The sequence below is a fragment of the Corapipo altera genome, unplaced genomic scaffold, assembly GCF_003945725.1.
Source record: "Corapipo altera isolate COAL_440 unplaced genomic scaffold, ASM394572v1 62, whole genome shotgun sequence".
Classification (NCBI taxonomy): Eukaryota; Metazoa; Chordata; class Aves; order Passeriformes; family Pipridae; genus Corapipo; species Corapipo altera.
Genome location: NW_020884894.1, coordinates 9,936,056 through 9,963,326, shown reverse-complemented (window position 1 = coordinate 9,963,326; position 27,271 = coordinate 9,936,056). Strand labels below are relative to the sequence as shown.

Below are 27,271 nucleotides of genomic sequence, written 5' to 3'. Positions count from 1 at the left end.
TATTGTCCCTACTCTCCAATCTAAACTTCCCCTGGTGCAATTTGAGGCTGTGTCTTCTACTCCTGTCACTTGCTCTCTGGGAGAAGAGACCAACACTCACCTGGCTCCCACCTCCTTTCAGGGAGTTGCAGAGACTGATTAGGTCCTCCCTGAGCCTCCTTTTCTCCAGACTGAACCCCCCCACTCTCTCAGCTACTCCTCATCAGACCTGTGCTGCAGGTTCCTCCCCAGCTCTGTTGCCCCATGGAAGGGCAGCCCAGTCCCACACTCTGTCACCCTTGAATGGCCACAGAGGGGCAAAGCACCTCCAACACAGAAAAAATGCACTTTTATTCCTGCCATTTCCTTTTCATTAATGCTCATCACTAATGGGATGTCATTCAGGAGAAGCAGAGGGCTGTGTCTTGACGGAAGGCAGTTCCCATGGTCTTCACCAGACATTGCCATGCAGGGAGGGAGAAGATGGCTTCAGCAGTGGTGGCTTTAGAGCAGGAGGGAGCATGGATAAGCCCTCAGCTGGTACTGAATACAGCAGAGGCAGTGATGGGAATAGGGTGGGAAGGGAGGAGGAAAGTTGTCTACAACGTTGCCCACTGTACCAGGTCCGTTCACACCATTGTGTCACACCTTTCACATCACTCAGCTCCTGCTGTCTCATGGACACAGCTGGTCCTGGGCTGCCATGGAGCACCCTACAAACTACCCCCCCCCTTCTGTGTGCCCCAGCCTCCCTCCCCCAGCCTGGGCACCGTGACCACTGAACCCAGAAGTCACTTTGGAGGAAGGAGGTGCCTCGGGCAGTGATGGTGAGAGAGAGGTAGTTCAGAGGGATATGGCTCACATCCCAGGGAGGACATCCATGGCAACGTGGAGGGAGCAAGCACCAGGCCCAGGGAGCTCAAGAGGCTGAGCCCATCCTGCTATGAGCACCTCAGGGCTCTTTGTGGGAACCCCAACTTTAATATTGCTCTGTGTGGGAGGAAAACATCATCCTCTGCCTTTGACAATGTGATTACTATTACAATTTTTTTTGTTGCCTGAGATCTCCTCCAACTGAAAAACAAAACAAAACAAAAAACCAAACCAAAACCAGAAGCACAAACTGGTACAGGAAAATAACTGAGTCACTTCAGATAACTTATTGCACTGCAGTAGGAAGGAAGTGGAACCTGCTGCCTGACTAGACACTTAAACTTTCTGTTATAATCTCTTTGGTTTCCTTATAATTGTTATTGCTTTTCTCAAGTGTTCTGTCACTGTTTCAAGAACACAGGCATTAACAATTTTCCTGGAACCCTACACAGAACCACTTTATTTAAAGAAAGTACCCTGGTCACAAAATCTCTCTGTTGAAGTACTGCACTATAAATCCATATCCCATCAACTTTTTTCAGCCACACCCAGGTCTTTTAGCATTACTGGTTCTGAGCTTACTTGGAGTTTGGTAATATCATTTGAGCTGCTGGAGTTTGTCAACATCAGGAGGCTCTTGTCTCTTGGCAGAAAGGAAACCCAGAATCAGCACAAAAAGTGCTATATTTCCAAAACTAACAGCAGAGATGCCAAAAGGTGGTCAAATCCCATTTCTGCTGCCTCCCCAGTGCTAACCCAGAGCCCACACAGTTCAAGAGTCCAGCCCTTACTCCTAAGCACATAATTCCTCTAAAGATCCTGAAAAAGCAGCATGCATCAAAGTGCATATTTCAAGATCTTTACAGAAGAAAGGCTCTGTAAAAGCACAACTGCACAGAACCTGGAGTGTTTCTCAGGAAAAGGAAATAAAATTCTACTGAAGCTGATTTAAATCAGCTCATGTTTTAATTGGTTCACACACAAATCTTGCTGCTTGTACACAAGCTCCCCTCTATGAAGAGATCAGCTCTATAAACTTCTGTGAAGAAAATCAAGAAGCAAATGATGTGGGAAGTCAAAGTCAAGTTGTACAATTACGTATCCCTAAAAAGGGGGGAGAAAACAGAAAAATGTTATGTTAGTTTATGCCACACACCCAAGGGGGCTTTGAGAGCCAGGTATCTCTGAGCTCTGCTTACCTTTCTTGGGATGATCTCAGGATTTATGATATCAAATAGATTGATTCCTTTTTTGTCCATCAGTGAAGTCAGAGCTGATCCAATGCCTGTGGAATCAGCAAACCCATCCAGTTACAGGTATGGCCCTCCCAGCTTGCTCCTCACCATGTGCTTCCACCCTGTCTGCCTGTTGCCAAAACCTAATTGTGCCTCAGTGCCCCACGACCTTTGGCCCAACGGAAAACTCACTTTTCCTTTCTCCCAGACATTTACAAAGGGTTCCCCAAGTGAATCCAACAGAAGTTCAGAACAGTGATATGGTTCCCCCCCCAGGTTCTTAGGGTTATTGATGGATTTGTTCAGGTTTAGGGCATCTGTTGTTAGGCAATTTACAGAGTAGGTTGGCACTTCCCCAAAGGGAAAACTCACTTGAAGTTACTTCTGGGATCCCAACAACCGAGATCATGTTCTGCAGGAAGTTTCGTAAGGATGGGTCATTCTGAAAGCCAGAAAATTCATACCAAAAAAAACGCTTTAAAGACATCATTTCACCTCAAATGGCTCAGAGAATACTTTTTTCAAGGACTTACCCCACTTGGATCAGCTGTGCATTTCAAGACTTTAAACTCTATGCTGAAGGGAAGGAAAAAAAAAGGTGAGGGGAAGTCACTTAGGGCTGCAGAGATCCTCTTTTTGTGCTGCTTTTAAGCACAGGCCAAAAGAGGCAACAAACCCCTCAAGAGACCACAGCACTGACCTGGAGTCCAAAGGCTGCAAAATGAGTTTCTTTTCCGCATAGGCAGCTTGGATAGTGACCGTGATTTCCTGCAGAGGGAAAAACAGCAGGGTTGAGGCATAGCTCCTCTTGCCTTGGAGCAGGGAGTTGCATTTGGACATTTTGGTTTGCTTTCTAGGAGCCAGATTTCAACATCCTTCTGGCTCCGAGGCACCTGGGGCTACCACGGGTAGCCAGCAAATGTAAACCAAATTAAAAAAACCAAAACAATCTCTGGTTTCTGGCCATTTAGGTTCATTTTATTGCTGTTGCCTGTATGCAAACATTCATTTAAAAGGAGAATTTTGATGCAGTTGCAGCTCACAACCAGGATTCTGGCAGTCCAGGAGCAGATCACATCCCAGGAGACATGATGTTATGAACCACCTCTAGCTCAGTGCTTCTGCAATCCCATAATTTCAAATCCTTGAAATTTATGTCAAGATATCACTTGGAGTGCAAGAAACAGCCCTGTGTATTTTCCTGTAACGACCTGCTAATGTGGGATACTTGCTGAGTATCCCACAGGAAGGGAATTATTCTCAATTACAGTTTAACCCTTTAAATTAGAGAGTCTGCTCTACCCTCAGGGAGAGATTTGCATTGGTTTTGTGTCCATGCCAGCCCATAATTCCAAGACTGGACAAATATACTGCTTTCTTGTGATGTTACTCATGACAGGAAAGCCCCTGGCATTTCTTTTTTCTGCTTCCTTAGATTCAGTATAAATCAGTTTGGGGTAAAACACAACGTAAGCAGGAACTTTCATACGGGCATGCATAGAGGAAAAGTTTATATTTTGAGCTTCACATTTTTCAGAGGTGCATCTTCATTTCAGAGACAACTATTTTCTAAGTGGAGGCCAGAGCTAGAATTAGGGAATGAGGAGATTTCAAAATAAATCCATTCCCATGGTGCCTTCATTCTCTCCTAAAACACCTCAGAGGTTTCCCTGTGTCTGATACAGATTAATGGGGGCTCATCAGTGCTTTGTGCTGCTTTTACCACCTTGCACATCGGTGATGGGCTGGCCTGATAGAGGAGGCATTGAGCCAACACGGTCACTATCATCATTCCCAGCCTCAAATGCCAAGGGAAGAAATGGAAATGTTAAAAGGAACAGTTATGCCTTCTCTACCTCCCATGGTTTAGCCACCCATCCTTCCCAGAGGGCTCCCTGCACACCAGGAGTGGTCCAGATTTGGGACAGAGCCTGGCCCAAGATCTTCACAGTCAGGAGGCCCAAGAACTGACCTTCTCCATGTACAGAACCACCAGGGACTCTTCTCCTGCAGGAAGGATGCTGACCTCCACTGCTACCAAGCACTTCACGACTGTCCCTTCAGGCTGAAGAGAAATTTGGGGCTGGGCGAGACTCCACACCTTGGCCACAGAGTCATTATAGGAGGTGCCTTGAAAAATCTGGTCAAGGAGCAACAGATGAGTCAGACTTTTCCCATACCAATTTCATGCCAACTTGCCATACAGCTGCATCCCTTTTGTAGTCCCCAGTTCCTCCTCCTGTTCATACAAGCTCAATAACTCAGCCAGGTTTCAGGGAAGCTGTGCCATCATGGAGGGCAGAGAAATCCTCCTTGCAAAGCACAACAGCTTCTCCATCAGTCCCAATCAGGCCCACCCAAGTTGTCAAGGGAAGGACCCGGATGCAACAGAATCCATTTGAAAATTCCTTATTTGACATCAAATGCTCAGAATAGGACCAAAAGTTACCATCTGCACTGCCTTCTGCTGCGCTTCCGTGTCCTCCATTTCGAAGAGTGCCTGCAGAACAGAACCAGAAACAGATTGTGGAAAAGCAAACCACAAGGTTATGGTTAGCCCTGATCTGGGCTGGATGGGACATGGCACTGAGGTGTGGCCCATGCACAGTTCAGGGGCATGGCTGAGCTCCCCTTGAGCTCCCCCCTTTTCTACCTCGGTGCTTCCCCAGAAAATCATGTCCCTTTACAATTCAGTTGACAAGTTTTCTGTCAGCTCGTGTTATCACTCCAAGGGTTATCACTCATTGCCTGAGAGAACACTCTTGATAAAAGGGCACCAATTTCAGCATCATGTGTAGTGGCTGACTATAGATTGCTATCTTCTACAGAAACTGGCTCTCACCAATACACGGTATTAAGAGAACTTTTTACTCTCTCCCCAGAACATGAGTTAAAGAGGGAACTGCCCCTGAAATCACCTGCAGCTTCTCCCCTCTGATGGTCGATACCAGTCTCCCATCTAAGAAAGCTGCAGAGGCCAGAGAGCTGAGGGTGTGCTCGGACAGCCAGAAGTAGAGCATTCGGGACTCGGTCAGCAGCGACGGGGAGAAAACAGAGTCACTCAGGGTGCTGGAGTAGTTCTTGTACAGCACAAGGCCCTTTGAAGGAAAACAAGCATGTTGGCCACGGGGAGCAGCAGGGAGACAGAATAAACTGTCAACACCTGCATTTCCATTGCAAGGCAAAGGCCTGGCTGGCTGGACACATAGCAGGGAGCAGGCTGGCATCAGCCCCCGCTGCAGCAGCTGGGTGTGGCAGCAAGGGACCAGCCCCTCCCAGCCCTCCAGCACACCCCAGCACCAGAAAACACTGGTCTTTGAGCAGCCTGGGTTACCTTACCTTGTGACGTGATTCTACGTAACCTGTTTGTATCAGGGAGTCTGCTGCAAGGGAGAGATCAACGATGATATCCTTGTCCCGGACAAAATTCGCTGCAGAAAGGAAACACAAAAACCTCGCACCAGAAATAACGACCTCGAGCAGAGCTCACAACAGTCTCCTTTAGGACTCGGTGCAGAAGGTGACTGGGAGTTGTAAAAGGACATGAGGATGGGACAGGGGTTCCCACTCTTTCGGGTGCTAGCGCTGATCCTGCTACAGCTCACTGACAGAATTGCAACGCTGGGAAATAGGGGTAATTACTCTCAAGTTTTACATTCCGTTCATTTTCCCTGATATTTGGGACTGGGAAAATCTTTGGCAGGCAGATCCAAGTGCTGTAGTATCTCAGGCCCAGTACTCCAGTGCATGCTCCTGTTCCAGCTAGCATCAGTCCTACAGCTATCCTGCACAGCTGGTCAGTGCATACTGAAGGAGAAATTCCTTATGAACTGCGTCTTTCTGTCTGTGCAATCACCCTTAAAAACCAACCTGATGCAGAAAACTCAAAACATAAAATTTCTAAGGTTTACTTTGCTGTTGTCTGAGGGCTTGGGATCTTATAAACATTTTTGAAGGATGTTTTTGGTGGATGCAGCTACTGCCCTGCTGGAGCTCAAATGTCAAAAGTTGCACTTAAAAGAAAGCGGAAAAAACAAGAATGTTTACCTGCCAAATCAAGTACAAAATTTGCCAGCATCTGAGCAAGAGAATTGATTTCCTTGCACACCTACAAGAGGAAAAGAGGAAAAAAACTGAAGGCATGGGGTAGGATTTTGAATTGTAGAGCAGAGCTGGGCCTCTCGGTGAGATATGGGGTCTGTTGGTCAGAGTCCAGCAGCACCAGTGTCAGCAACACCTCTCACTTTGTCCAAACTGCTGCTTTTTTTTTGTGGATTCAATTTATTAGTCTTATTTTTCACAAGCACTAACATTACACTGCTACTATCTCGTGGGCACATGTGAGCAGAGAAGTGTGTAGCTTACAAAGCTACAGAGAGCTTTCCTCTGTCCTTACCTCCCTCTTGAGAACAAGCTTCAGAGTGAAGGAGATGAAATCTGTGAAGAGCTGCTTCAGCCAGCCTGGTCTGTGTAAGACAGGGAGCACAGTCAAGGACCAGCAGTGCTCCCTGTGGTGGGTGAGATTTGGGGACCAGCAGTGGGGCAACAAAGCTCAATTTTGAAGGGAGACTAACTCACTCTTTGTCTCCTTGGAGGTGAAGTGTGAGTTTGTGGAAAGTCAGGTAGCAATCTGAGGCATCAGCAACCATTTTGTCCTCCTGGCACGCTGCATGGGATGGAAGAAAAAGAGAAAAAAAAAATAGCTAATTTGCTACTGAGATGAGAGGACTGAAGGGATTTATACCAGCTTCCTCCTCTTGAGCCGTTAAAACTATGAGGTCTTTGAGGGCCACGTTGTCTCCCATCCTGTGTGCACAGGGTTCAGAGACCCACTCCCAGCCTCCCGATGCCATCCAAACCCCACAGAGCTGGGCAGAGCCAGCCCGGGGTTGCTGCCCACCACCCACACCCACACTCCCAGAGACGCCTGCGGGCAGCGATCCCCAGCTGTCACTTACTCAGTTTAATGTCCAGCTGGAGGTCAATGGAAGACTCGATTTCAAAATCAACTGAGTGAAAAAGCCGCAAACTGTAACGGCAAGAAGAGAGGATGTTTAGCAAACCATGCAGGGAGCAGCTTCTCCCTGACCACACGACAGCCACAGGGTGAGTTTTATAACACCACTCACATCAGTCCTTGCACTGCAAGGACATGCTGCAGCTTATATAAGACACTCTACTCTGGCTTTAAATGATTGCAAACTGCTCTCTCAGCGGCACTTTAGAGCGTTAAACCCCTTTTTTATCCACTCTTTATAGAGCAAAGAGGGAAGGGAAGAAGTCAGCTTGTAAGCTTTGGCCCTCTTGCCTCCTCAGGCACAGTGAGGACAGAAAGTCAGAAAGCCAGATGGGCAGAGCAGTGACAGGGCTAAGCAGCACTGCTAGTACATAAAATCCTGTCTCACTTAGGCAGTGAGCAATGCTGGCATTGCCAGAGAGCCCAAGGAGTGCAGCCCCTCCACACCTACTTGTGCCACAGGCCAGGAGCAGGAGCTGGAGCTGTGGTGCTCAGCAGCAGCCAGCCCTGGGTACTTACAACCAGGCCCCTGCGTAGCCGTAGGTCAGGGTCCCTTTGAAGGAGGCTGTCACGTTTTTAATGGCAAGATAAATGGCATTATTTTCCTTAAGCTCCACGTCGCTCTTCTCTATGGACAAGTCATTGACCTGGATGCTGGAAACAACAGAAACACAGTTTGCCTGCAAACCAGGGCTGTCTTTTGTGGCTGGGCAAGACAGGTTTGCTCCTGAGGACATGGAGGCTGTAAGGGACCTGTGCCAGTGCCAGACTCAGGAGCTTTTGCAAATCCCAAGGGCCAGGCACAAGGAGAGTGGTGCTTTTGCTCAGCCTCGGTGCACTGCAGCTCCCTGGTGATGTTTGGAGTTGGGGGAATGCTTTAATCAGGAAACATGGAGCAACACAACCCTGTTTTCCTGCAGTGCTCTGTGCGACTGCGGTCATGGCAGGAAATCTGTCCTGCTAAGGGACCTCTACATTTGTTGCCCCCAAATAAAAGTGAGTAACACAGCGACACCCAGCCTGGTTTGTCACAAAGGACAGCCAAGTGACATCCTGCTGACAGGGGTGGCTCTGGCAGCCCCGGATATGTCCCCTCTGCTACTCGATGTGCCTTGGGCACCATCTATTGTCAGTGGCCCAAGGTGCCCCAGCCTGCAGGGACATTGTTCCTCATCCCTGTTGACAGAGATGTGCTCTTAGTGCTGCCAGGAATTGCTGGATCAAAGCTCCCTCCGAGACCAGTTTCTGCTCCCCTCCCTCAGCCCATATCCCCACTGGCACAGAGACATGGAGATACTCACTTGGTCAGCTCGTAAGCCACCTTGCCCAGGAGACGTACGGACCTTTCCCCGGTGATATTTGGGAATTTGGCACTTCTGAAGGCTGCTTGGATGACCTGTGCTGTTTCCTGGTTCACTGTGGGTAGAAGAAAAGGGCAAAGATCCCAGACTGCAACCTGTCCCGGCTGCAAAGTTGGATCCACACCCTAGATTAGAGCACTACAGAAGGGTTTTATCCAAGGCACTTCCCTTAGATTAAGGAAGCACTAGGAGTAGTTTGAGTAAAATAAAAAAATCCCTGACTTTAGCAGCTGATGGCAGCAAGGGACAACAGTGTGTGTGGTTCAACAGTCATCAGCAGGCCTGTTTCCAGGGAATCATGCCCAGTTTTCACACACCTCAGGAGCAGATTTTTGAAAGGTCGAGGCTGTGCTCATCCTTACACCACACAAGCCATTGACTTTACCCCAGTGCTTTGCTCTGTTGCTGCTTGCTTGTATTGCAATCAGCTCTTGGGTCTCCAAAGGAAAACTTCTGATACTCAAGTTTCTGTGTCTGTTTTCCTAATGTTATCCAGTCCATTCCAGCCTCAGGAATGCTTGTATAGGATTTTTTTCCTTCCAGTAATACCCTCTCTTAGTTTGGCCCAGCATCCTTCTCTGCATGTACCTCTGTCAGAGGGGATGGGTCATAGCTGTTCCCACCCTTCACAAAGAACTAATTATTCTTCCCCCACCCATAAAGCCCCCAAATCCTTGCAAATAAACCCACAGCAGCAGAGAACCTGCTTCCCCCCCCTTTCTGCACACTGACCCCAAGAAATGAGATTGCAACAAAGAGAGAAATCGAACACACATTTTCTCTAGCTTTTCCATCATGCCAGCCCTCAGCAAAGAACAGTACTAAAACATTGGGCTGAGAGGGGCTGGGGACCCTTTTCGAGCTCCTTTGAGAAGCTGTGCCTATTCAGTTCAGGTGCCCATGCTTTAACCTGTGCTCCCAGGCAGGTATTAATACATCTTACCAGATAAACTGTTTACCTAAGACCCAGTGAAGCAAGAAACCCCCTCACTTGGCTGATCTGTCCCTGACTCCTGGCAGAGATGGAGCAAACACAGCCCCACAGAGCAGGCACTTACACAGCAATGCCGCGGGCTTGGTCATCCTGCAGACGACCCCGGTGGCTCTGTAAGGGAAAGGCCCGAAGTCACAGGCTGCTGATGCATGGACAAGCACCAGCAAGATCCTGAAGATCCCCAGTATCATCCTGCCAGCCCAGCTCATCTTCAGCCAGAGTGGAGAGCGCTGATGAGACCGACTGATTCCTGGCTGTGGCAAAGGCGGCTTTCATACCTCCAGCAGAGCCCGTTCGACATGCCCACAGGACATGACCTGCTTCCTCCACTTATCAAACCCATCACACGTTTCCTAATCTTCCTATAGTTTCCTTAAGACTCTTCAAGTTGCACTCTGCCTTCCTCCCTCAGCAGGCACTTGGGGCTGCAGGGCTTTGAGCCCCTGCCAAGATTGCTCTAACTCAGGACATGGATGCACCGAGGCGGGTGGAGAAAAGCTGGAGGGGGATGGAGAGTGGAAGAGGATAAAGTCAAGGGAGCAACCTCACACACAGCCTCCAGCCAGTTCATCATTTTCTCTTCATGCAGAAACATTCCATATTTTCCATTCCTGCAGTAATTCCCCAGTAAAGCCCTGTTCAAAATGTACCTACGACAATAACTGCTCCCCCTTCCACTGGTTTTAGACACATTGTGGGGAAATGGAGGCATATTCCCAGGAAGGGTGTGCTTCCTGCTACCACTGGGTGAACCCATATCTCCCACATCCCTGGAAAACTCCATGACCAGAGCACTGTGGTGCTTTCTGCCTCTTGGCTGGATTTGTGGATGATCTTTGGTTTGCCACCTTCCCTGTGGGGAAGAACCCACTAAGCTGGAGCTTTTAATGTATCCAGACTCTCAACTGCTATTTGGGGACTTCAGAGACCCAAGTTCACACCCACTCCTTGTGCACACCTGGCCTGCATGCCACCATCCACCCCTGCACCTCTGTTATGGTGCTGGGGCCCGTCCCATTCCCAAAGCGAGCTCCAGGACAAAACAGAGCAGGGTTATTTCAGCAAGGAGGCTCACAGCAGCTCCCACGAACCACATTGCCAGCAAAGACTGATGGAGAAGGACAGGTGAGAACTTGTCAGTGCCGCAGGGGCACACTCAAGCCCCCGAGCAAGGCGAGGTGCCAGCCTCCCTGCTCTCCCTGGCAGATGCCTCGTCCGGGCGAGCACGTTTCCTCTGGGGACCCTGCTGTCCGGCAGCCCCCACCCTGCCCTGCTGTTTTCTTCCTGAGTTGAGAAGGTGAACGGCCGCGGGTACCCTGCGGGAGGCACTCACGGTCACTGACCTGCCGAGGGAAGCCGAGCATCTGCAGGCTTCCTCCGGGCTTCTGCAGGCGAGCAGCGCGGTGGCCAAGGACAGGCTGCCCGCCGCGAGCCCACCCGGCGTTGTGAGCGAACAGGTAAATCCTTGGAAGCACAACATGCAGACAGAGGGTGCCCGAGCAGTGGAGAGCCCACATGGCAGCCCAGCGCCATCATCTCAGCCACCACGGCAACTTCCCAGCAGGAAGCTGCAAAGGGCATAGTCATGTTAGAAAGGGATTTGAATTCAAGGGGCTTTAACGATGTACCAGCTCTGTTTTCTGTCCTTCAGCTCACGGCTCTGACGTGCTCAGCCCTTCCCAGCAGCTCGGAGTTCAAGGGATGTGAGCACAGTGGCCGACACCTGGGATAGAGGGAATCCTGCAGGCACAGCAGGAGGGGGTTCCTGAGGTGCTGCAGTGCAAACACAGAGGTAGGTGAGGCACTAAAATTGACACTTAAACCATCATTTGACAGGCTGAGGGAGCTGGGGTTTCTCAGCTTGGAGAAGAGAAGGCTCTGGGGAAACCTTAGAGGCCCTTCCAGTATCAAAAAGAGGGAGAGCTACTTTTCATACCGGCAGATAACGATAGGGCAAGGGGGAACGTTTTTAAACTAAAAGAGATTTAAATTAGGTGTTAGGAAGAAATTCTTTACTCAGAGGGTGGTGAGGCAGTGGCACAGGTTGGCTGTGCCAGTGACTTCACTGACCCAGACAAGCTGTGGATGCCCCACCCCTGGAAGTGATCCAGGCCAGGTTGGATGGTTGCTTGGAGCAACCTGGTCTAGTGGAAGGTGACCCTGCCCACAGAAGAGGGTTAGAACAAGATGAGAGTTAAGGTTCCTTCCAATCCAAACCATTCTGGGATTCTATGACAAACTGACAGAGATGCTGTTGTGCTGGGTATCACACGAGCACATGTGCCTGCACCCTCAGCAAAGCTTTCAGTAGAGAAAAGGCACAATCCCACTTATTGTAGGGCACAAACTCAGGAGTGTTCCACACAGTTAAAGAGTTTTACTGGAGCAGATCCAGAGGAGACACTGCAGCAGGGAAGCAGCCCCACTGAGGCTGGTGTTGGTCACTGTAAGGGAAAGTAGAGTAGGACCCAGGAGGCCACAGCCAGCTCTCTGCCCAGGACAGCAATTCATACCAGCATGGAAGAAAGGTAAAATGGGCATTTTGATACAGGGGTGTTTGTCACCAGTGTCTCAGGGTAGGCAAAGGCAGAAAGCCCAAGACTCCAGACCCAAATGGTAGATCCAGTGCATTTACAGCCCCCTCACAGGCCACCTCCCCCACCCCATCACTGCTGCAGAGTCTGCTGTCAACAGACAACCAGAGCTGAGAGAAAAGGAGGACAGGGAACTGCCGGGCATTGACCTCCAGTGGGAACAGGAAGGCTGGAGACTTTCTGCCTACAATAGCAAAAGCATGTGGAACACAGAGATGCTGTGAGCATCCTTGTCCTGGAGTGACCAGGCAGAGGCCAAGGCAGCAGGGACTCCACAGCTCACCCTCCTCCCAGTGAAAGGTCAGGCTAGGAGGAGTCAGGTCAGATTTACAAGCCTAAAGAAAGGTTAATTTTGGCTAGCAGGAGACAGGACAGGCTTTAAACACCAAAGAAAGGGTAAACACCCAAGCTGTTGTACAGTACGTCCAAAGGGGATGCTGGAAGATGTTTTGATAAATATTTGCTGTGTAAGGCTGTATCTGAAGGCTGTGCATGCACACATGTACTCACCACCTTGCTGGGGACTGTCCTACAACTGAGGTTGTTTTTCCCCACGCTGTCCAGGGCAGAGGTACATCACAGTGCCATTAATCTTTGTGCTGCATTGTTTGTGACCCAAACATTTGGTGCTACCCTGCAGGTGCTTCCTGAGAGAGCCTTCCAGGTACCCTGTCCCCACGTCGCTCTGTCAGCAGGATGGGCTCCAGCACCACTGCCAGGACTCACACAGCAGCTCAGCCCAGGGCTGGCAGGAGGGTCAGCCCAAAAACACTGCTCCCATCTGTCCTAGAGGCTTACAAAATGCAGACAAATAACATATTAAACCAAAATTTTTTTTAAACCAGTTAAAGCTCTGCCAACATTTGAATACAGACTTGTGATGTCGAGTGGAATTGTTTCTGCAGCACTGATCCTGCACTGCCAAATCCAGACTGAAAGATCAGCAAATACAACTTTCTGTGCTAATATAAGAAATTGGGATGGTTCTTCAGCAGCACAGGCCACTTGAGCAGGCACAAGACATGGGCCCAGAAGCAACATTTCCCAGGATTTGCCCAACCCTCCCAGGCAGGCAGCTGAGTATGAACTGACCCTAAGCCCCTCACTGCAGGTTTGGGACCAGGCTGTACAACAGCACTGTGTCACCTCTATGATCTCATTCCATTTGATATTCAGACCACATTAAATACTAGCAGGCATTTCAAGGGCTAGTCTTATGAAGCAGAGGGGCTGAGGTGAGGTGATGAAGATGCAGCTGGCATGTTTGGTGATGCAATGGGGGAACAGCACTGGGATGGCCTCGGAGGAGAGACCCTTTGGATGCACAGCTTTGCAAATCCCACCAGCCTCACAGCCAGAGATGGATCACAGGGCAAAGACCAGAGGGGGGTTGTAACACTCAGCTGGGCAAGTGCACAGCTGTTGGGATGTCCCTGGCTGCCGAGAACAGGAACAAGCACGTGCACAAGTGAAAGAGCTCTTCAGAGAAGAGGGGAAGTCATACACCCACACCCCACCATCCACAGCTTATCTGCTCAGCAGCAACCTCCTTCTCATGAGATTTATGTTCCATAAATGGAGGACAGGAGCATACCCATGGTGACAAACAGGACTTCAGTGGTTTCCCAAGTAAGCAGCCTGCTGGGATTTTCCACAACAAGAAAAATGCCTGAGAACAGACTTCATTTCTCCCCCGACTTGTTTTTCAGCAAGGATAGAGAACTGCTCTCAACCAGAACAAGCTGCCAGAGCATATCAGGACACATGGCAGCAGAGGGATTGGCTTTATCCCACTGCTCACTTTGCTACCCCGTAGACTGTCACTGCTGCACAACCCGCCTGCTCTCAGGGAATCCCACACAAAAAGCCTCAGGTTGCACAGGATTGCACTGACCAGGTACAGCTCTGCAGCAGTGCTGCTCTAGCACACCTCTGTGTAGCTGTGCTCACAAGTGTGCAGAGGAGCTAAACCAGCAGCAGAACAACACAGCTTGAAGTGTGAGCCAAGACAAACCCAACCTCCTAAACCCACAGCCTCAAGGCCCCTTCTGTTCTCTGCAGATTCCATCCCCGCACAGGGCACAGAAGTTACTCCCAGAAAACCTCTCTGGAATTCCTACACTCTTTCAGTAGCCTTGCTCTGGAAGATTCAAGGCTCATTTTTTTCTGGTGTCTGACCTGGATTCCCTGTCCTTCAGGCTCATGCTGTCACCCACAGCTGGCATTGCAGGCTGTACCCCCTTCCTTGCCATCCCTCCTTACATACCTCACTGTTAGCATTGCCATCCCTCCAGGTTGAGCTGACACAGTTCCTTCCACACCTCAGCCATCCCTGCTTGCTCCCAGCCTGTCTCAGGCAAAGCAGAGGCTTCCACTGGTCAGGGATTAGTGACAGGGGTCTCCTCCCAGCTCCATGTAACACCAGGCTGGCTCAGTGACTGGTGTTCAGAGCCCTCAGCCAGGCACTGCTCTCTCACATCCTGGTGCTCCTGCCCGGGTGCACTGCTGGCAGCTGCCTCTGCAGGGTTATACAGCATTTACTTCCACATTAAGTGTCCTCTGCTGCACTCACAGCTTCCCTCCACCCAGTGGCAGAGGTCATGCCTTTCACTGAGCCATTAAGAAAACACTCAGAGGCCCAGGAGCCTCACTGCACCCCTCCAGTGGCATTAGTTACACATCACTAGTTTTCCAACTAATTTTAAACCAATCTGCCTGCTCATGGGAGCAGCAAAAGCCTCAGGACAACAACAGATGTTTTGCTGTCAGATTAGAGATTTTGCAAGTAATCCAGCACTATGTGCTTGCTGCCTAAACCATACCCAGTTTATTCCTGGCTGCCAGGAAATCCCTTCTACTGCCAATACTGGGCACAGGCACAGCTCAGTTGATGTGGGCACTTTGCCAAGACACCTGAGTGATTGTTTGCTACACCCTGAATGGAAAAAAAAACAAACCAAAACTCCATCATCCACAAAACACTTGTGGGATCCCCCCAGTGCAGTGGCTCCGGATGCAGTTGCAGTGAGAGCTGTCACCTGGAACCCACCCTGTGCCTACCAAAGGGCACAGGGACACAGCCTGAGGGCACACAACTCTGGGGATGCCTTTGTTCAGCAACTTTGACTCCCAGAGTGGCATCTGACCAGTCAGAGCACCAGCAAGGCAAGAAAGAGAGGGCATCTCCTCCAAGAACATCCTCAAAGGCTTATGCAGGATATACCTGAATTAACAAGACTCACCTCATCTCAAATTACTTAATTCTAAATATTTAAAGGGTGTTTTACCACTGTCCTACCCATCTTCCAAGTCTCCAGCAAACTGAAGATGTGGCAGGAAATCAACTCGGTAATAGAGCTGGAAAAGGAATTGCTCAAAGCAAAACCACCACTAGGATTAAGTTCCCTACCACAGGAAACACCAACAAACCATGTCTAACATCAGCCTGAAGTGGCAAGATCAAGCAGTTACAACTGCTTGTACCAACTCATGCATGTCAGCCCCGAGGAGACACTCCTAAACAAACTGTCCTGCCAAGTGCGGGCAACGCTGAGGAAAAGCATTCCAAGTTCCATGAGTGGTAGCTGTTCCTGGACAGCACATTTCAAGCCAGGTTAAAATCCTGGGCCAAGACAGTGTGTTGCAACTCCACCAGCAGTCACAGGCAGGGCTCAGGAGGTCAAAATTTCCAAATACCTGTGGAATTTCCTGCCCGTGGCCATTTGTGTCAGCCACTGTCAGTGAGCAAACACAAGCTACCCAAGGCACTGCTGAAGGCTGCTGGAGAACAGTTAGGCAAGGAACTGAGTTTAAGGCTCTGCAAGCATCTTGGTCCCTCATATCCCAACTCATAATTTTTCATGACAAAACAAGGCAAGAGCACATCCTGTGCTTTGCACAGGTAGTCTTCCAGTTGCTGTAGGGTGTATACAAACATGGATATAAATGCCTGCAAATTTTATTGGAATCATAGCCCTTAACCATATCAGAAATGAAAGGGGACACAATGAAATAATACAGGAGAGACACAGTGGAATGAGGATGCAAAGTTGAATACAGGTATTAGACTGCTTCAACCTTGCATCCAAAAGCAGTGAAGTTTACACCTTGCATAATGTTTTGCTACACAGACCTGAACACGCTCTTCTCCCATTATCTGGCAGTGGGGGTGGAGGGGGGTAGGGAGGAGAATTAAACCTTGAGTTTAAACTATTTGAATTTGGCAACGTGACATTTAGTCTGCAGCTCCACTGAGGTAATTGCTTATCCAGGTCACTGTCTTGCAGTCCTCCACTTCGTCCAACAAGGAGATTGCACAACACATCCTTCATGGGAAAATATTTACAAAGAAGATTAAAAACACAGTCGAAGCAATTTAAGAATGGATTTCCCTAAAAATCTGCTAATGCATACCTAGCAAAAATATTTTTTTTTTTTTTAGATCCTACACTCAGTGTAATTAAAATAGCATTTGAAACATTCCAACAGGAATCACGTTGCACAGAAGAAGCAATTTGCTTCTCTAACATTTTTGCACACCCGCTCAGAGCCTGTGCATTTAGTGCACAAGTTCACAACGCCAAGCCTCTACACAGGTACCTAATAAATGCCATGGAACAAAGTTCTTTGGAATGAGGACAAGCATTTTAGTCTCTAGGCTGTAACGACGTAAGGCTTCTTTGCAGCTTTATTTGCTTGGCCAGTGAAAGCCAGAGGAAGTGCCTCCCACGTCTGGTTTGGAGTTGGTATCGGATTGTCTCAGGTGCCCACTGCAGTTTCAAGACAAGCAGATTGGTGACAAATCAGTTCTGGGTCACTCCAGGTCCTTCTGGAAGGAGGGATGCAAAGAAAGTCTTGAAAAACACCCACGCTGTGCTCATAAGTGAAGGATTAGTCTGCTGCAGTTCTTGTAAAGCCTGTCCCTCATCGGGAGGTGCTTCGGATGCATCTGCTCTGCCTGCATTTCCTCCCTGCCAAAGTAAAGGATATTTGGTAAATGAGAGTTTCAGAAACACATTAGAAGAATCGGGGATCAAACAGCATGTTTAGTTGCCCAAGTGTCACTGTCTGAATATAAAATTTTCCAAGTATCCCCAGACACAAAGTCAAAAAACCAACCTGCACACTGGTTAACCCTCACTGTGTGTCCAAAAACACTGTCTAGGACAGACATGCAGCACCAGATCAGGTGAATTATGTATTTACAGCCAACTAACTTTCACTGACATCAACCAGAATTGTCAGCTTGAAATGCAAGACTCACTCGCTGTTTGCAGACCCAAATCCTACAGAGGTGTAGTCTGAACCCTGTCCTCTGTTACAGACTGTGACCGACCACTCTCCATTAAAAATTCCTAAAGGACAGAAGCAACTAAAATGTATTTTGTAGAACAAAGGAATGAATATACTACACCAGTGGAGGACTCAGTTGCACATTATTCCCCCACGGAAGACAGTTTCTTATAAAAGTTTAGAGGAAAGCTTTTGCTACACATAATAAATAAACCAAAAGTGAAACTTGACAGGGTTTCATTCCCATGGTTTAAAAATACAGCAAGACAATACCTCTAAGTTATTGTTCTGGTCCTGGTTTGGAGCAGCTTGAGGAGGAACATTGGCTGGAAAGGGCTGAACTGGTCTTCGCCTAAATGGGAACCATCCAGCATGGTGCCTGGGGAAGGCAACAGATTTTAATTAATGTTGTTTCAACATTACTCCCTCCTGTTACACCAACAGCTCCACATCTGACTGCTCAGAGCTGCTGGCAACAAGTTCAGCTTATTAAGTTCTTTCTGCCCTGACCCATTTTAGTACTTTCAAAGCCTCCAGTTCGCAGCAAACCGTGGGGTGAGAGGGGAAGGGGAGCATCTGCTCCCATTCCAAGCAAGTAGCACTACATCCAGATTTGCACCCAGCATTCTGCTGGAGGTACAAAGAGCCTGCTTGATTACCATGTTTGTACAACCCTGGGTAACTTCTCTGTACTCACCCTAAAAAAAGGGCATGACAAAGAATATAGAAACCCAGCACTGCCCTCACAAAAAATACAGACCTTGTTAGAAGGTCTGTGTCCCTACAGCACCTGCACCTTGTAACCCACAAGATAAACTGTTCCAAGTTACACCTCAGAAATATCAACAGTAAAATTTAGAGACTTAATGAAACAATTAACCTTCACTCTCCAAGTCTACATAGATGTTGGAAGAGCTGCTCCAGTTTTAACTCCTACACCTACCAACAGGAATTCAGAGGCCTACACCATTTGCTTTACTGGTGCTCAGAGAATTTTAGAGGACAGATTATCTTTCTCAGACAAGACATCCCAAGTATGGCAGCTGAGGGCCCACTCATTATTGTGGGGTTTTCCCCCCACAGAGAGGTTCAAAGGCATTTCAGGACACTGCATTCAGTTCAGTCTCATCTGCTTTCCAGAGAGGCAACAGACAACAGAAAAAAACCACATTAGTGCATGACTGAAACAGCAGGTGTGAGACCCTCTTCCCAGACTTCAGTGACTTTTTTCCCCAGCAAAAAACTGTCATTTTCTACACTGAACCTACAGGTCTGTCTGTTCTACAGTGCCAAGTTGCTGGAGCTTTATACTGGGATCTACTTTGGTTTCAAGTAGTTTCTCTAACATAGAAAGCCAGCCATCCCAGAAGCATCAGTACAAAACCCCAGTGAGATCACCTGCTATCAGCCACATTCTTCATTTCATCCAGGTATAGGCACACTTATATTTTTGCTAAATACTGAGTTATACCACAACAGAGGAGTGGTTGGCCCTTTCCAGGTACAAGTGGTGAGGCAGCTGAGTGCAGCACTGAGCTCAGTACTTCAGTGGAACACTTCTGAATAGTAAATATTCATCCCATACACTTACAGATACATCAGAAAGGTGCCGCCCATAACCAGGAGGAGTCTGCTGATGCTGGAGTAGAAATAGACCATGTTGACAAAAACATATAACAGTGTTGCTGAGTAGAGCCAGTCCAGCCAGTCCCGATTGCCACCCTCCTCCTCTTCCTCCACGAGGGGACCCCCTTGGGCATTCATCCGCAGGTTCTGGTTGGCCACTGCATTAACCTGGGCAGCAGCATTCTGGTTCCCAGGATGGTTTTGTGCAGGAAATGGGTCTGGGAGAGGAGCTGGAGGTGTCACTGGTGCCACTGGTATCTCCTGAGAACGCTGTGCATGGGATGGGTCACCAGATGCAGCAGTAGAAGCCAAGCTGGAACCAGAGAGCAGAGTACAGAATGAAGCTTAGTCAAATCTTTTCACACTTAACGCAGGCACTGAAAAATCTGTCTGTCTTTAAGAACAGAGTCATCACATGCAAGCAGAAAGCATCAAGTTTAAAGGTTACAGGAGGGTTGAAAAGTTTTAGTTCTACCCATTAGAGCTGTACAGTGACCTCAGCCAGTCAAACCAGGCACACTCCCCTATATGAATAACATCAATACTTCACAAAAAAATTTAGAGCAATCTGCCTAAAAGCCTTCTGCCAGTCTCAGCTTGACCTCTGTCACCGATCTCCAGTCAAAGCAGCTGTGTGCTACTTTGAGCAGTCAAAAAAAGAGCTAAGGCTCATCAGCAGGATTACATTTTCTCTGGAGACTCCTGCCCTCCTGATCAGAGTCAGAGATCTGCAGGGGGCAAGATTCAGAATCAGTGGCCTGAACAGCAACAGAGACCACATGGCAGTTAGAGGTACATTCCCTCAACATTCAGCATGAGTTCCAATGAAAAAGAGTCTCCAAACACCATCAAAAGAGGAAGAACTGCCAGGAGCTCTCAACTTCTTATATTACGGTTTCTACTTCCTACTGGTAGCTTAGGACAGAACACTTACTATTGCATGTAGTACTGCCTTGCATAGATCTGCTGGAACCACGACATCTGCAGCATGCTGTAGGTTGTGTAAGCAGAGAAGCCAGGAGCCACACCCTGGAAGGGATGCCGAGTTGCTTCCAGCCTTGGTCAAAATTTGAACACATTCATTAGCAAACACTGGACAAACAGCAAGAGTAATTTATTACAGAACAATGTAAACAGGTTCTGCCATTCCGTGCATTGAGATGGAAAATTGATTCTTCCTTCCAGAATATTAGAGGCTCATCTTTACCCATGTGAAGAAAAGGAAGATTTTTAACTAACAGAGTAGTGCATTTTCCTTTAGATGCCACATCTCTGGGTGTGTTCAAGGCCAGGTTGGACAGGGTTCTGAGCAACCTGATCTAGTTGAAGGTGCCTCTCATGACATGCCTTTGCCTTTAAAGGTCCCTTCCAATTATTCTATGCCTTCTAAAGCTTTTATATATAGTCTCATATTTGGCCCATGTTCTATGAACATAAGACATATGTGTGGCATAAGGAGTTGGTATACAACACAAACACAACATTTTAAATCTTACTTAGGTACATAAAAATATACTTACCCATTACTGGCTTCTGCTGAAGACTGGGCATCCGAAGAGCAATTCAATCTTCCACCATTTGAGGAAGATACAGATGGTTCCTGACTGGTTTCTGGTGATGACTTGGGCTGATCAGCTTTAACCTAGAGACAGCAGTGCAGCCAGTGAGGTTCACTCAGGACACCACACACACCTTATGCAAAAAGGTTACATCACACAGAATATGTTCTTTTTTTAACACTGCTAACCCAGCTCACACACTTAGTCCTGCACAGCACCACTCAGTGCTGACACTGCTTTCGGGCACCACGCCACAAGCACCTCCAACAGTACTTTAAAGCTCCTTAAAAAAAAAATGACTGGGATGCAAAATTGACTTGATGTTACTCTTCCCTTTCACCAGATCTACACTGTACTTATTACTTCTAGTGCACACATTCACTGCCCAGCTGGTTATAAAAATGTAATCAGAGGGAGCAGAGGAAACTGCACGCAAGGCAGTTTGGCTTTTTATTATGGCAAGTTTGTACTTGCATGCACCACCTGCTGTACACAGAGTTCAAGAGCTGTCCTGTGGTGATAAATCTGTATAATATCCAGCCAAAGCTGGCTCACCTCTAGCAACCACCAGGCACAGGTAGGGTAAGCTCAAATTGCCTATAATGGGCAACAGGAACACACCTCTAGAAACATTTGCCCACCCACTTCAAAGTAAGGACTGGGTTTGGCCATTTGCACTTGAAAACAGTAAGTACTAAGTTCAAGCTCTAAGGTTCAGCCTGTAGAGAGGAAGCCAAAGATGAGTCATTAATGAGAGCAGTTAAAGTGTCCGAGCTCTTGGCTTTCTTCCTTCCCCATACAGATCAAAACCACTTCCCCAACTTCTATGTGTTCTGCCCCTAAGAGAGCCTGGAACATGACAAGTCATATTCTATTTACTAAAAATGAATTTACCAGAAAGCATTTCTCCCCTGAGCAGCACATTACAACTAGATGATAGTTCTCATATTTCTTAACAGACATCATGAGAATCTTTACTGATGAATTGTAGAGTCAATTTTTTTTACTCAGCTTAATCCAAATACATTCTCACATTCCTAAACAAAGTATCACAAATACTGCTGCTACATTAATAGGGAAAAGCTGCAGTACCAGGAACTTTAAAATGGCCATTCAACACTTCTCATTTTTAGTTAGAACCCCAAGATTCAGAGTAGCTTGTTAGCTTAAGTACCTCTGATTTGGTTTCTTGCACATTTGCAGGAGTCTTGAATTTGTACACCAAATGAAGAGCATGCAATTCCTCATGCTAAAAATGTAAGGGAAAACATGTTAAAAAAAAAATCACTTCTCTTGATATATTTCAGCACATGGCAAAAGATATTTTTTATACCTTTGGCAGCAGTTCTCTCAGACAGTAATGATCAAGCAGCAGTTTCCCAGAATAAATCAGCTTTTGGTCCTCTTCAGGCTTTGAAGAAAGAAAACAAAGAGTAGGATGACTTCTCTGCCAAGCACACACGAGCACTACTGACACAACTTACAGCCAGACAAGAGGTATGGAGCTGGGAGCACCCCACACATTAAGGGGCAGAGGGAATTGTTCACTTTAGCTGAATTTAGATGTGCACAACTGAATGCCCAAGTCTGACATTACTTGAGTGACGTCTAAATTACTTGAGTGAGGTCTAAAACAGCAGGAGGATATAAAGCACCTTTGGCAAAGGACTTGGTTACGTGCCATCTCTTTTACAATCCTGACAAAAACACTTGTGTTTCCCAGAAACAGGTTTGGAGTTCTCTCTAATCTGATCAGCAGGAGAGCTGTAAATCTGTTACAGCCCATCCAGTGAGTCCCAGGAGCTCTCCTCCTGCAGCACAGCAGGCCCAGAGCCTGTTTCTGGGCAGTCATCTCACTCCCTGGAGAGCAGGGCAAAAGCAAGAGGCAGTCAGACCTTCTCCCAGGCAACAAGCACCAGGACAGGGGGAAACAGCCTTAGGCTCGCCAGAGCAGGCTCAGGATGTTACGAAATATTTCTTCACTGAAGGAGTGGTTAAGCATTGGAACGGGCTGTCCAGGGAGGTGGCAGAGTCACAGTCCCTGGGAGTCTTCAAAAAACGAGCAGACATGGCACTTCACAACACGGGTTAGCGGGCACAGTGGTGTTCGGCCAAAGGTCGGACTTGACGGTCTCGGAGGTCTCTTCCAACCTCTCTGGCCCCGTGAAGAGCACACCCCCTCCTGCGGGGACGCCTCCCGTGGGAGCGGCGGGTCACGGGGCGCAGCTGCTCCAGCAGCTCTCACGTGTCAGCCCTCGAGTCCTGCGGCTCAGGGGGCAGCGACACTTCTGCATTTCAACCCCGAACAGCCGCACGAGCCCCGTCCCGCCGCTGTGCCTCCCGCTCGGCGGGTACAGCCTCCAAACCCCGCCGGAGGAGCCTCCGCGCTCGCTGCTCCCGGTGGGCGCGGTGCTCACCGGCACAGCCCGGTGCCTCCCGCCGGCCATGACGTCTCCAAACACCCGCAGGACACGCCGTCCCGGGAGGGCGGTTAATGATTAACCGCGGCCGAGCCACACACCGAGTCCCAAAATAACCCGAGGCTGATGCAACCGGGACCGGGACACCCCGGGGCGGGGGGGTTCAGGTGCTGGGACCAGGACACCCTGGGGCGGGGGGACAGACAGGTGACAGGCCCAGGAGCCCCACAGGAGTCCCACGGGAGCTCTCGTCGCTGCCCCGCGGGGACCCGGTGCCCCTCACCCGGCGGGGCTGCGGGAAGGGGAAGGAGGGCCAGGGGGGTGTCGCACTCACCGGCGCGTCGGGCAGGAGCTGGCGCAGCTCGGTCTTGAGGCGGCGCACGGTCCAGGCGGGCGCGGCGCGGAGCCGCAGGTCGTCGTGCCGCCCCGAGGGGCTCCGCACCAGCAGCGCCAGCGGCTCCTCCATGACGAGCACAGGACGGGACGGGCGACGGCGGCGCTTCCCCTCCGGGAAGGCTTTTATAGGGGCCCGCCCCGCCGCAGGGCCGCGGTGGCTGCACCTGATTCGACGCGGCGGGCGAGGGGGCGGGGACTTCCACGTGGGCCAATGGGACGGGGCCCCGCGTGCTCCTCCGCGAGGAGGCAGGGGCGCTGATTGGGCGGTGCCGGATGAGGGGCGGGGCTAAACGTCACCATGGGGACCGTGCTCCGCCCCGCCCGGGCCGTAAGGGGATGGCGGCCATGCCGGAACCGTGGTGCTGTCTCCGCTGTCCCCTCTGTGCCCGCTGTCCTACCGCCCTCCACAACGTCAGCCCCAGCAGCAACACCGTTTTTAGGGCCCCCCTGTTTTCGCTCTTCCCTCTCCCCTCCGCACAGCTCTGTGGGGCCTTGGCAGGTGCCAGACCCGTCGGGGCAGCACAGCTCTGTGGGGCCCTGGCAGGTGCTGCACCCTGCCTGGTCCAGGTGAAACATCCCCTTTTTCACCCTGTGGTTGTTTTATCACATCTGCACAGCTGCCTCAGCGGTTTTTCTGCTGACTCTGCGGGGACAGGACACACCGCGCTTCTGCGCGGGGCCAAAAGGAGTGTGCAGGTGTTATTGTTCATAATTCATGAAATTTTTACTGACAAAAAAAATAAAAAGACGTGAAAACGTGGACTAGGAGCTTCTGAGTCCTCCTGCTCGCGCCCATCTTCCTTTTGAGATGCGACCAAGCATCGGGAAAACCAGTGGTAATGATCCCGGTGCACCAGGAGGGGGTTTTCGCGTCCTTTGAAACCAAACCGTAGGGATGCGAGAAGCAGTTTTATCTCTCGGCACCAGGTATTTATTTACTCAGCGTGTTTCGGGAGCTGCTCAGTGTTCCTTGGCAGCCAGACCTGTTGCCCGAAGGCATGGATGAGTCCGCGGCCAGCATTGGGTTTTGCAGCCAGAGAAGACACGGGGGTGCATCATCATCCCGGGGAAGAGCTGAGCCACAGGGCACCGCCGCCGAGAAAGCAAAATCATAAAGAAATGAGCTGAGCCTGGGTCTGATCCAACGAACCCTCCACGGCTGCCAGGGTACATCCTTGTGAGGGTGGACAACACCATCAGAGCCCATTCCTCTGCTACATCCCACAGGCAGCACTGAGGCTGTGCTCCTGCCTGCTCTGCCCTCTCTGTGCTGCTCTTTTGGCACAGGCTATGATTCCTGACCCCCAACTCCTAATGGCAATGGAAGAGGGAAAGAAAGGCAAACGCAGTGTCCAGGGCCACCCTTGACAATGCCCCCCAGTAGCATCAAGGTGACTTTGCTGCTCACTTGTTTGTAACCTTTGCTCGGAGTGCCCAGAGGGCTCCCATGAATGGCAGGGACAGGGTAAGGCTGTGGAGATGTTGGAGTAAAACCAGGATCTCAGGCTCTGAGTGTGTGTTTTGCTGGGACTCCCTGTGCTGTTGCTGGCCAATGGACCAGGTGAGCCACTGTAGCCACAGCCGGTCTGCCACGAGCTCAGGCTCCTGTGTTTCTCCCCCCTGTCACAGGCAGGCGGGGCAGAGCTCACCTGAGTTGCCCACATGCCCATCCCCTGCCCAAGCCATTGCTGGGAAAGCTGCCCACTCATAGGAATGTGCTGGACAAACTTACCTGAACCCAGCACTGACCTGGCTTGGAGCAGGGGCTGGAGTAACCACCTACCTCAGTGCTAAACCTCTGCAGCCCCACTCCACGCCTGGGCATGCTAAGCCCCCTGAAGAGTCAGGCCCTCACTGCCCACACCCAGAGCAGCCAAGAACAGGTGGATTTGGAGTCAGTGGGCACGTCTGGACACTTGGTACCACGTGCTCCAGTTCCAGAGGCTGATTCAGAGCTCCTAGGACTGAAGCGAAACAAATGCCTGCCCTGATACTGTCTGCTTAGCTTAACTCTCTCTGTGGCAGCAGATTTGGAGCCATGCCACAAAACAGAAGGTGTGACCAGCACGTCACCCCACGGTCCTGCTGAACAATTAACCCTGATTTACCAAAATTGGAGATGAAGGGCTGCAAGCTTCTTTTGTCACCAGTGCCTGCGTAAATATTAACTCCGGTGTAAATCAGGATTATCTCTCTGACCTCAGCACAATTACTCTGTTTAAAAGCCGGGGTCTGATGCAATTTTGTGCCATCCAAAGGTTGCTCTGTGGGCTGGGATAGAGCAAGGGTCAAAGGGGAGTGTGATCCAGACAAGCCAGGCTGATTCTTTGGACTCAGTTCAATTATTTCATTCTGTTGGAAGTGCTGTGCTCGTTAGGTGTCTGGCTTTAAAAAACATTTCATGGCGCTTCTGTCACGGCCCCTTTGGCTCCAAGATTCCTCGGAGCCCATGAACAAGCCTTTGGTCTGGATCGGTGCTGGTGACCCTGGTGCCGGCAGCTCTCAGTGTGCTTTGTCTCCACAGAGCGGTCTGCAGGGAAGGGGCTGCCTGCCTGTCCCTGGGTGTTTCAGTGCCTGAGCAGGGACAGTTCTGCTGGAGCCACATCCCGAGGGTATCACCCGTGGACACAGCCCAGCAGCGCTGAGGAGATGTGCTCTGGCTACATGTCCTGGCAGCCTGGTGCTGGGATGGACACAGTGAGGCTTTGCCACACACCCGGTGAACTCGAGCGTTTCTCGTCCTCTCGCTCAGTTGTTCCACCACTCAGTAAAGCAACTCATCCCCAAAATAATGAACGTTCCCTGGCCTGTGCTGCTCTGGGGCGGCACAAAACTCTCCTGCCAGACAGAGGAGAAAAACTGGAGGGAACCTTTAACCAGCAGGCGGGAAATGAAGGGCACAGCTGGAAACTGTCCCCTGCTACCAGAGGTGCCTCTGCCAAAGGCCACTAAACCGGTGGCACAGGGAGCAGCAGCGCCGGGTCGGTGGGAGAGGCAGGGCCCTCCGCCAACATGGGGAAATACCAGGATATCCCCAGGCGGGGCCAAAGCTTCCACCGGTGACACTCGTGGGGATGCAGTGGGAGTGCTGGACACGTGCCAGAGCCCAGTGTCCCCGAAGAGGGGCAGGGCCCGCCGCTGTTGGCTTCAATGTGCCGCTAATGAGGTTCTTGATAGCCATGGGACGCCCGGGTTACCGGCGCGGTGCCCGGTGCCGTCCCAGCCCGAGCTCGTCCCGCTGGCGAGCGGAGCGGTGCCCGGGCCAGGCGAGGCCGGGGTGTCGGGGATGGGGCCGGGGATGGGGCTGGGGACAGGGACGGGGCTGGGGACAGGGACGGGGGTGGGGACAGGGACGGGGTTGGGGACAGGGACGGGGCTGGGGACAGGGACGGGGTTGGGGACAGGGACGGGGTTGGGGACAGGGACGGGGCTGGGGACAGGGACGGGGGTCCTGCCGCCCGCCCTCTCCCGCCCCCGTTACCACGGCGACGTTGTCAGGAGCCCTCGGGCCACGCCCCCCGCGCGGCCCCGGCCAATGGCGCGGCGGGGCCCGGCCGGCCCGCCGGTGACGTCATGGCCGGTGAAAATCCCCCGTGGCCGCGGGAGCGGCGGTGGCGGCGCGGCCCCGCGGCCCGGCCCGGCCCGCACCATGGCCAAGCACCACCGCACGCCCGCGCGCTCCGCCGAGCCCGTCATCGAGGTCAAGAGCAAGGTAAGCGCCCGCCGGGCACGGCGCCGGTGATGCCGATGCCGCTGCCGGTTCCGCCGGGTCGCCACCGGGCGCCGTCGCCCCCGCGCCGGGCGGCACACGTGGGGCGGGCATCGCGCACCGGGGAGCGGCGCGGCAGCCAGGCCGTGCGGGCGCTCGGCTCCGCTCCGCTGCGGCGGCGCTGCACGGAGCCTCCCCGAGCCCGGCCCGGCCCGG

At 50.7% G+C, this 27,271-nt stretch overlaps 3 protein-coding genes across 3 annotated transcripts in view; 1 reads left to right on the top strand and 2 right to left on the bottom strand.

The window, feature by feature from the left end:
• Positions 1-1,799: 1,799 nt before the first annotated feature.
• On the bottom strand, positions 1,800-9,809 carry CETP (cholesteryl ester transfer protein). Its single transcript, XM_027646597.1, has 16 exons — positions 9,524-9,809; positions 8,406-8,520; positions 7,624-7,758; positions 7,046-7,116; positions 6,666-6,753; positions 6,484-6,553; positions 6,135-6,195; positions 5,427-5,518; positions 5,006-5,185; positions 4,537-4,587; positions 4,060-4,227; positions 2,788-2,855; positions 2,621-2,663; positions 2,460-2,529; positions 2,052-2,137; positions 1,800-1,956 (listed from the first exon to the last, which is right to left on the bottom strand). The coding sequence occupies exons 1-16, from the start codon at positions 9,666-9,668 to the stop codon at positions 1,882-1,884; spliced, it is 1,518 nt and encodes a 505-aa protein (XP_027502398.1). The 5' UTR covers positions 9,669-9,809; the 3' UTR covers positions 1,800-1,881.
• A 6,184-nt stretch (positions 9,810-15,993) lies between these two features.
• HERPUD1 (homocysteine inducible ER protein with ubiquitin like domain 1) lies at positions 15,994-23,548 on the bottom strand. Its single transcript, XM_027646649.1, has 8 exons — positions 23,285-23,548; positions 21,864-21,941; positions 21,705-21,779; positions 20,492-20,613; positions 19,906-20,028; positions 18,937-19,284; positions 17,619-17,724; positions 15,994-17,023 (listed from the first exon to the last, which is right to left on the bottom strand). Exons 1-8 carry the CDS (start codon positions 23,414-23,416, stop codon positions 16,856-16,858), a joined length of 1,152 nt encoding a protein of 383 aa, XP_027502450.1. The 5' UTR covers positions 23,417-23,548; the 3' UTR covers positions 15,994-16,855.
• Positions 23,549-26,974: 3,426 nt separating this feature from the next.
• Positions 26,975-27,271, top strand: part of PARD6A (par-6 family cell polarity regulator alpha) — a 3,327-nt gene continuing 3,030 nt past the window's right edge. Inside the window, exon 1 of the mRNA XM_027646962.1 lies at positions 26,975-27,058. Within this exon, the coding sequence (XP_027502763.1) occupies positions 26,996-27,058 (63 nt within the window). The 5' untranslated portion in view covers positions 26,975-26,995. The remainder of the gene's footprint in view (positions 27,059-27,271) is intronic.

What these genes read in the sequence shown, in the direction of transcription:
- CETP (XM_027646597.1), bottom strand. Translation starts at nt 9,668, where the DNA reads ATGAGCTGGGCTGGCAGGATGATACTGGGGATCTTCAGGATCTTGCTG. An exon ending in CACCTCCAAGGAGACAAAGA is followed by an intron (nt 6,554 to 6,665) that starts GTGAGTTAGTCT and finishes TGTCTTACACAG; the next exon opens with ACCAGGCTGGCTGAAGCAGC. An exon ending in GATCCCAGAAGTAACTTCAA is followed by an intron (nt 2,138 to 2,459) that starts GTGAGTTTTCCC and finishes CTGATTCCACAG; the next exon opens with GCATTGGATCAGCTCTGACT.
- HERPUD1 (XM_027646649.1), bottom strand. Translation starts at nt 23,416, where the DNA reads ATGGAGGAGCCGCTGGCGCTGCTGGTGCGGAGCCCCTCGGGGCGGCAC. An exon ending in AGCTCCTGCCCGACGCGCCG is followed by an intron (nt 21,942 to 23,284) that starts GTGAGTGCGACA and finishes CTTTCTTCAAAG; the next exon opens with CCTGAAGAGGACCAAAAGCT. An exon ending in GGCACCTTTCTGATGTATCT is followed by an intron (nt 17,725 to 18,936) that starts GTAAGTGTATGG and finishes TGCCTTCCCCAG; the next exon opens with GCACCATGCTGGATGGTTCC.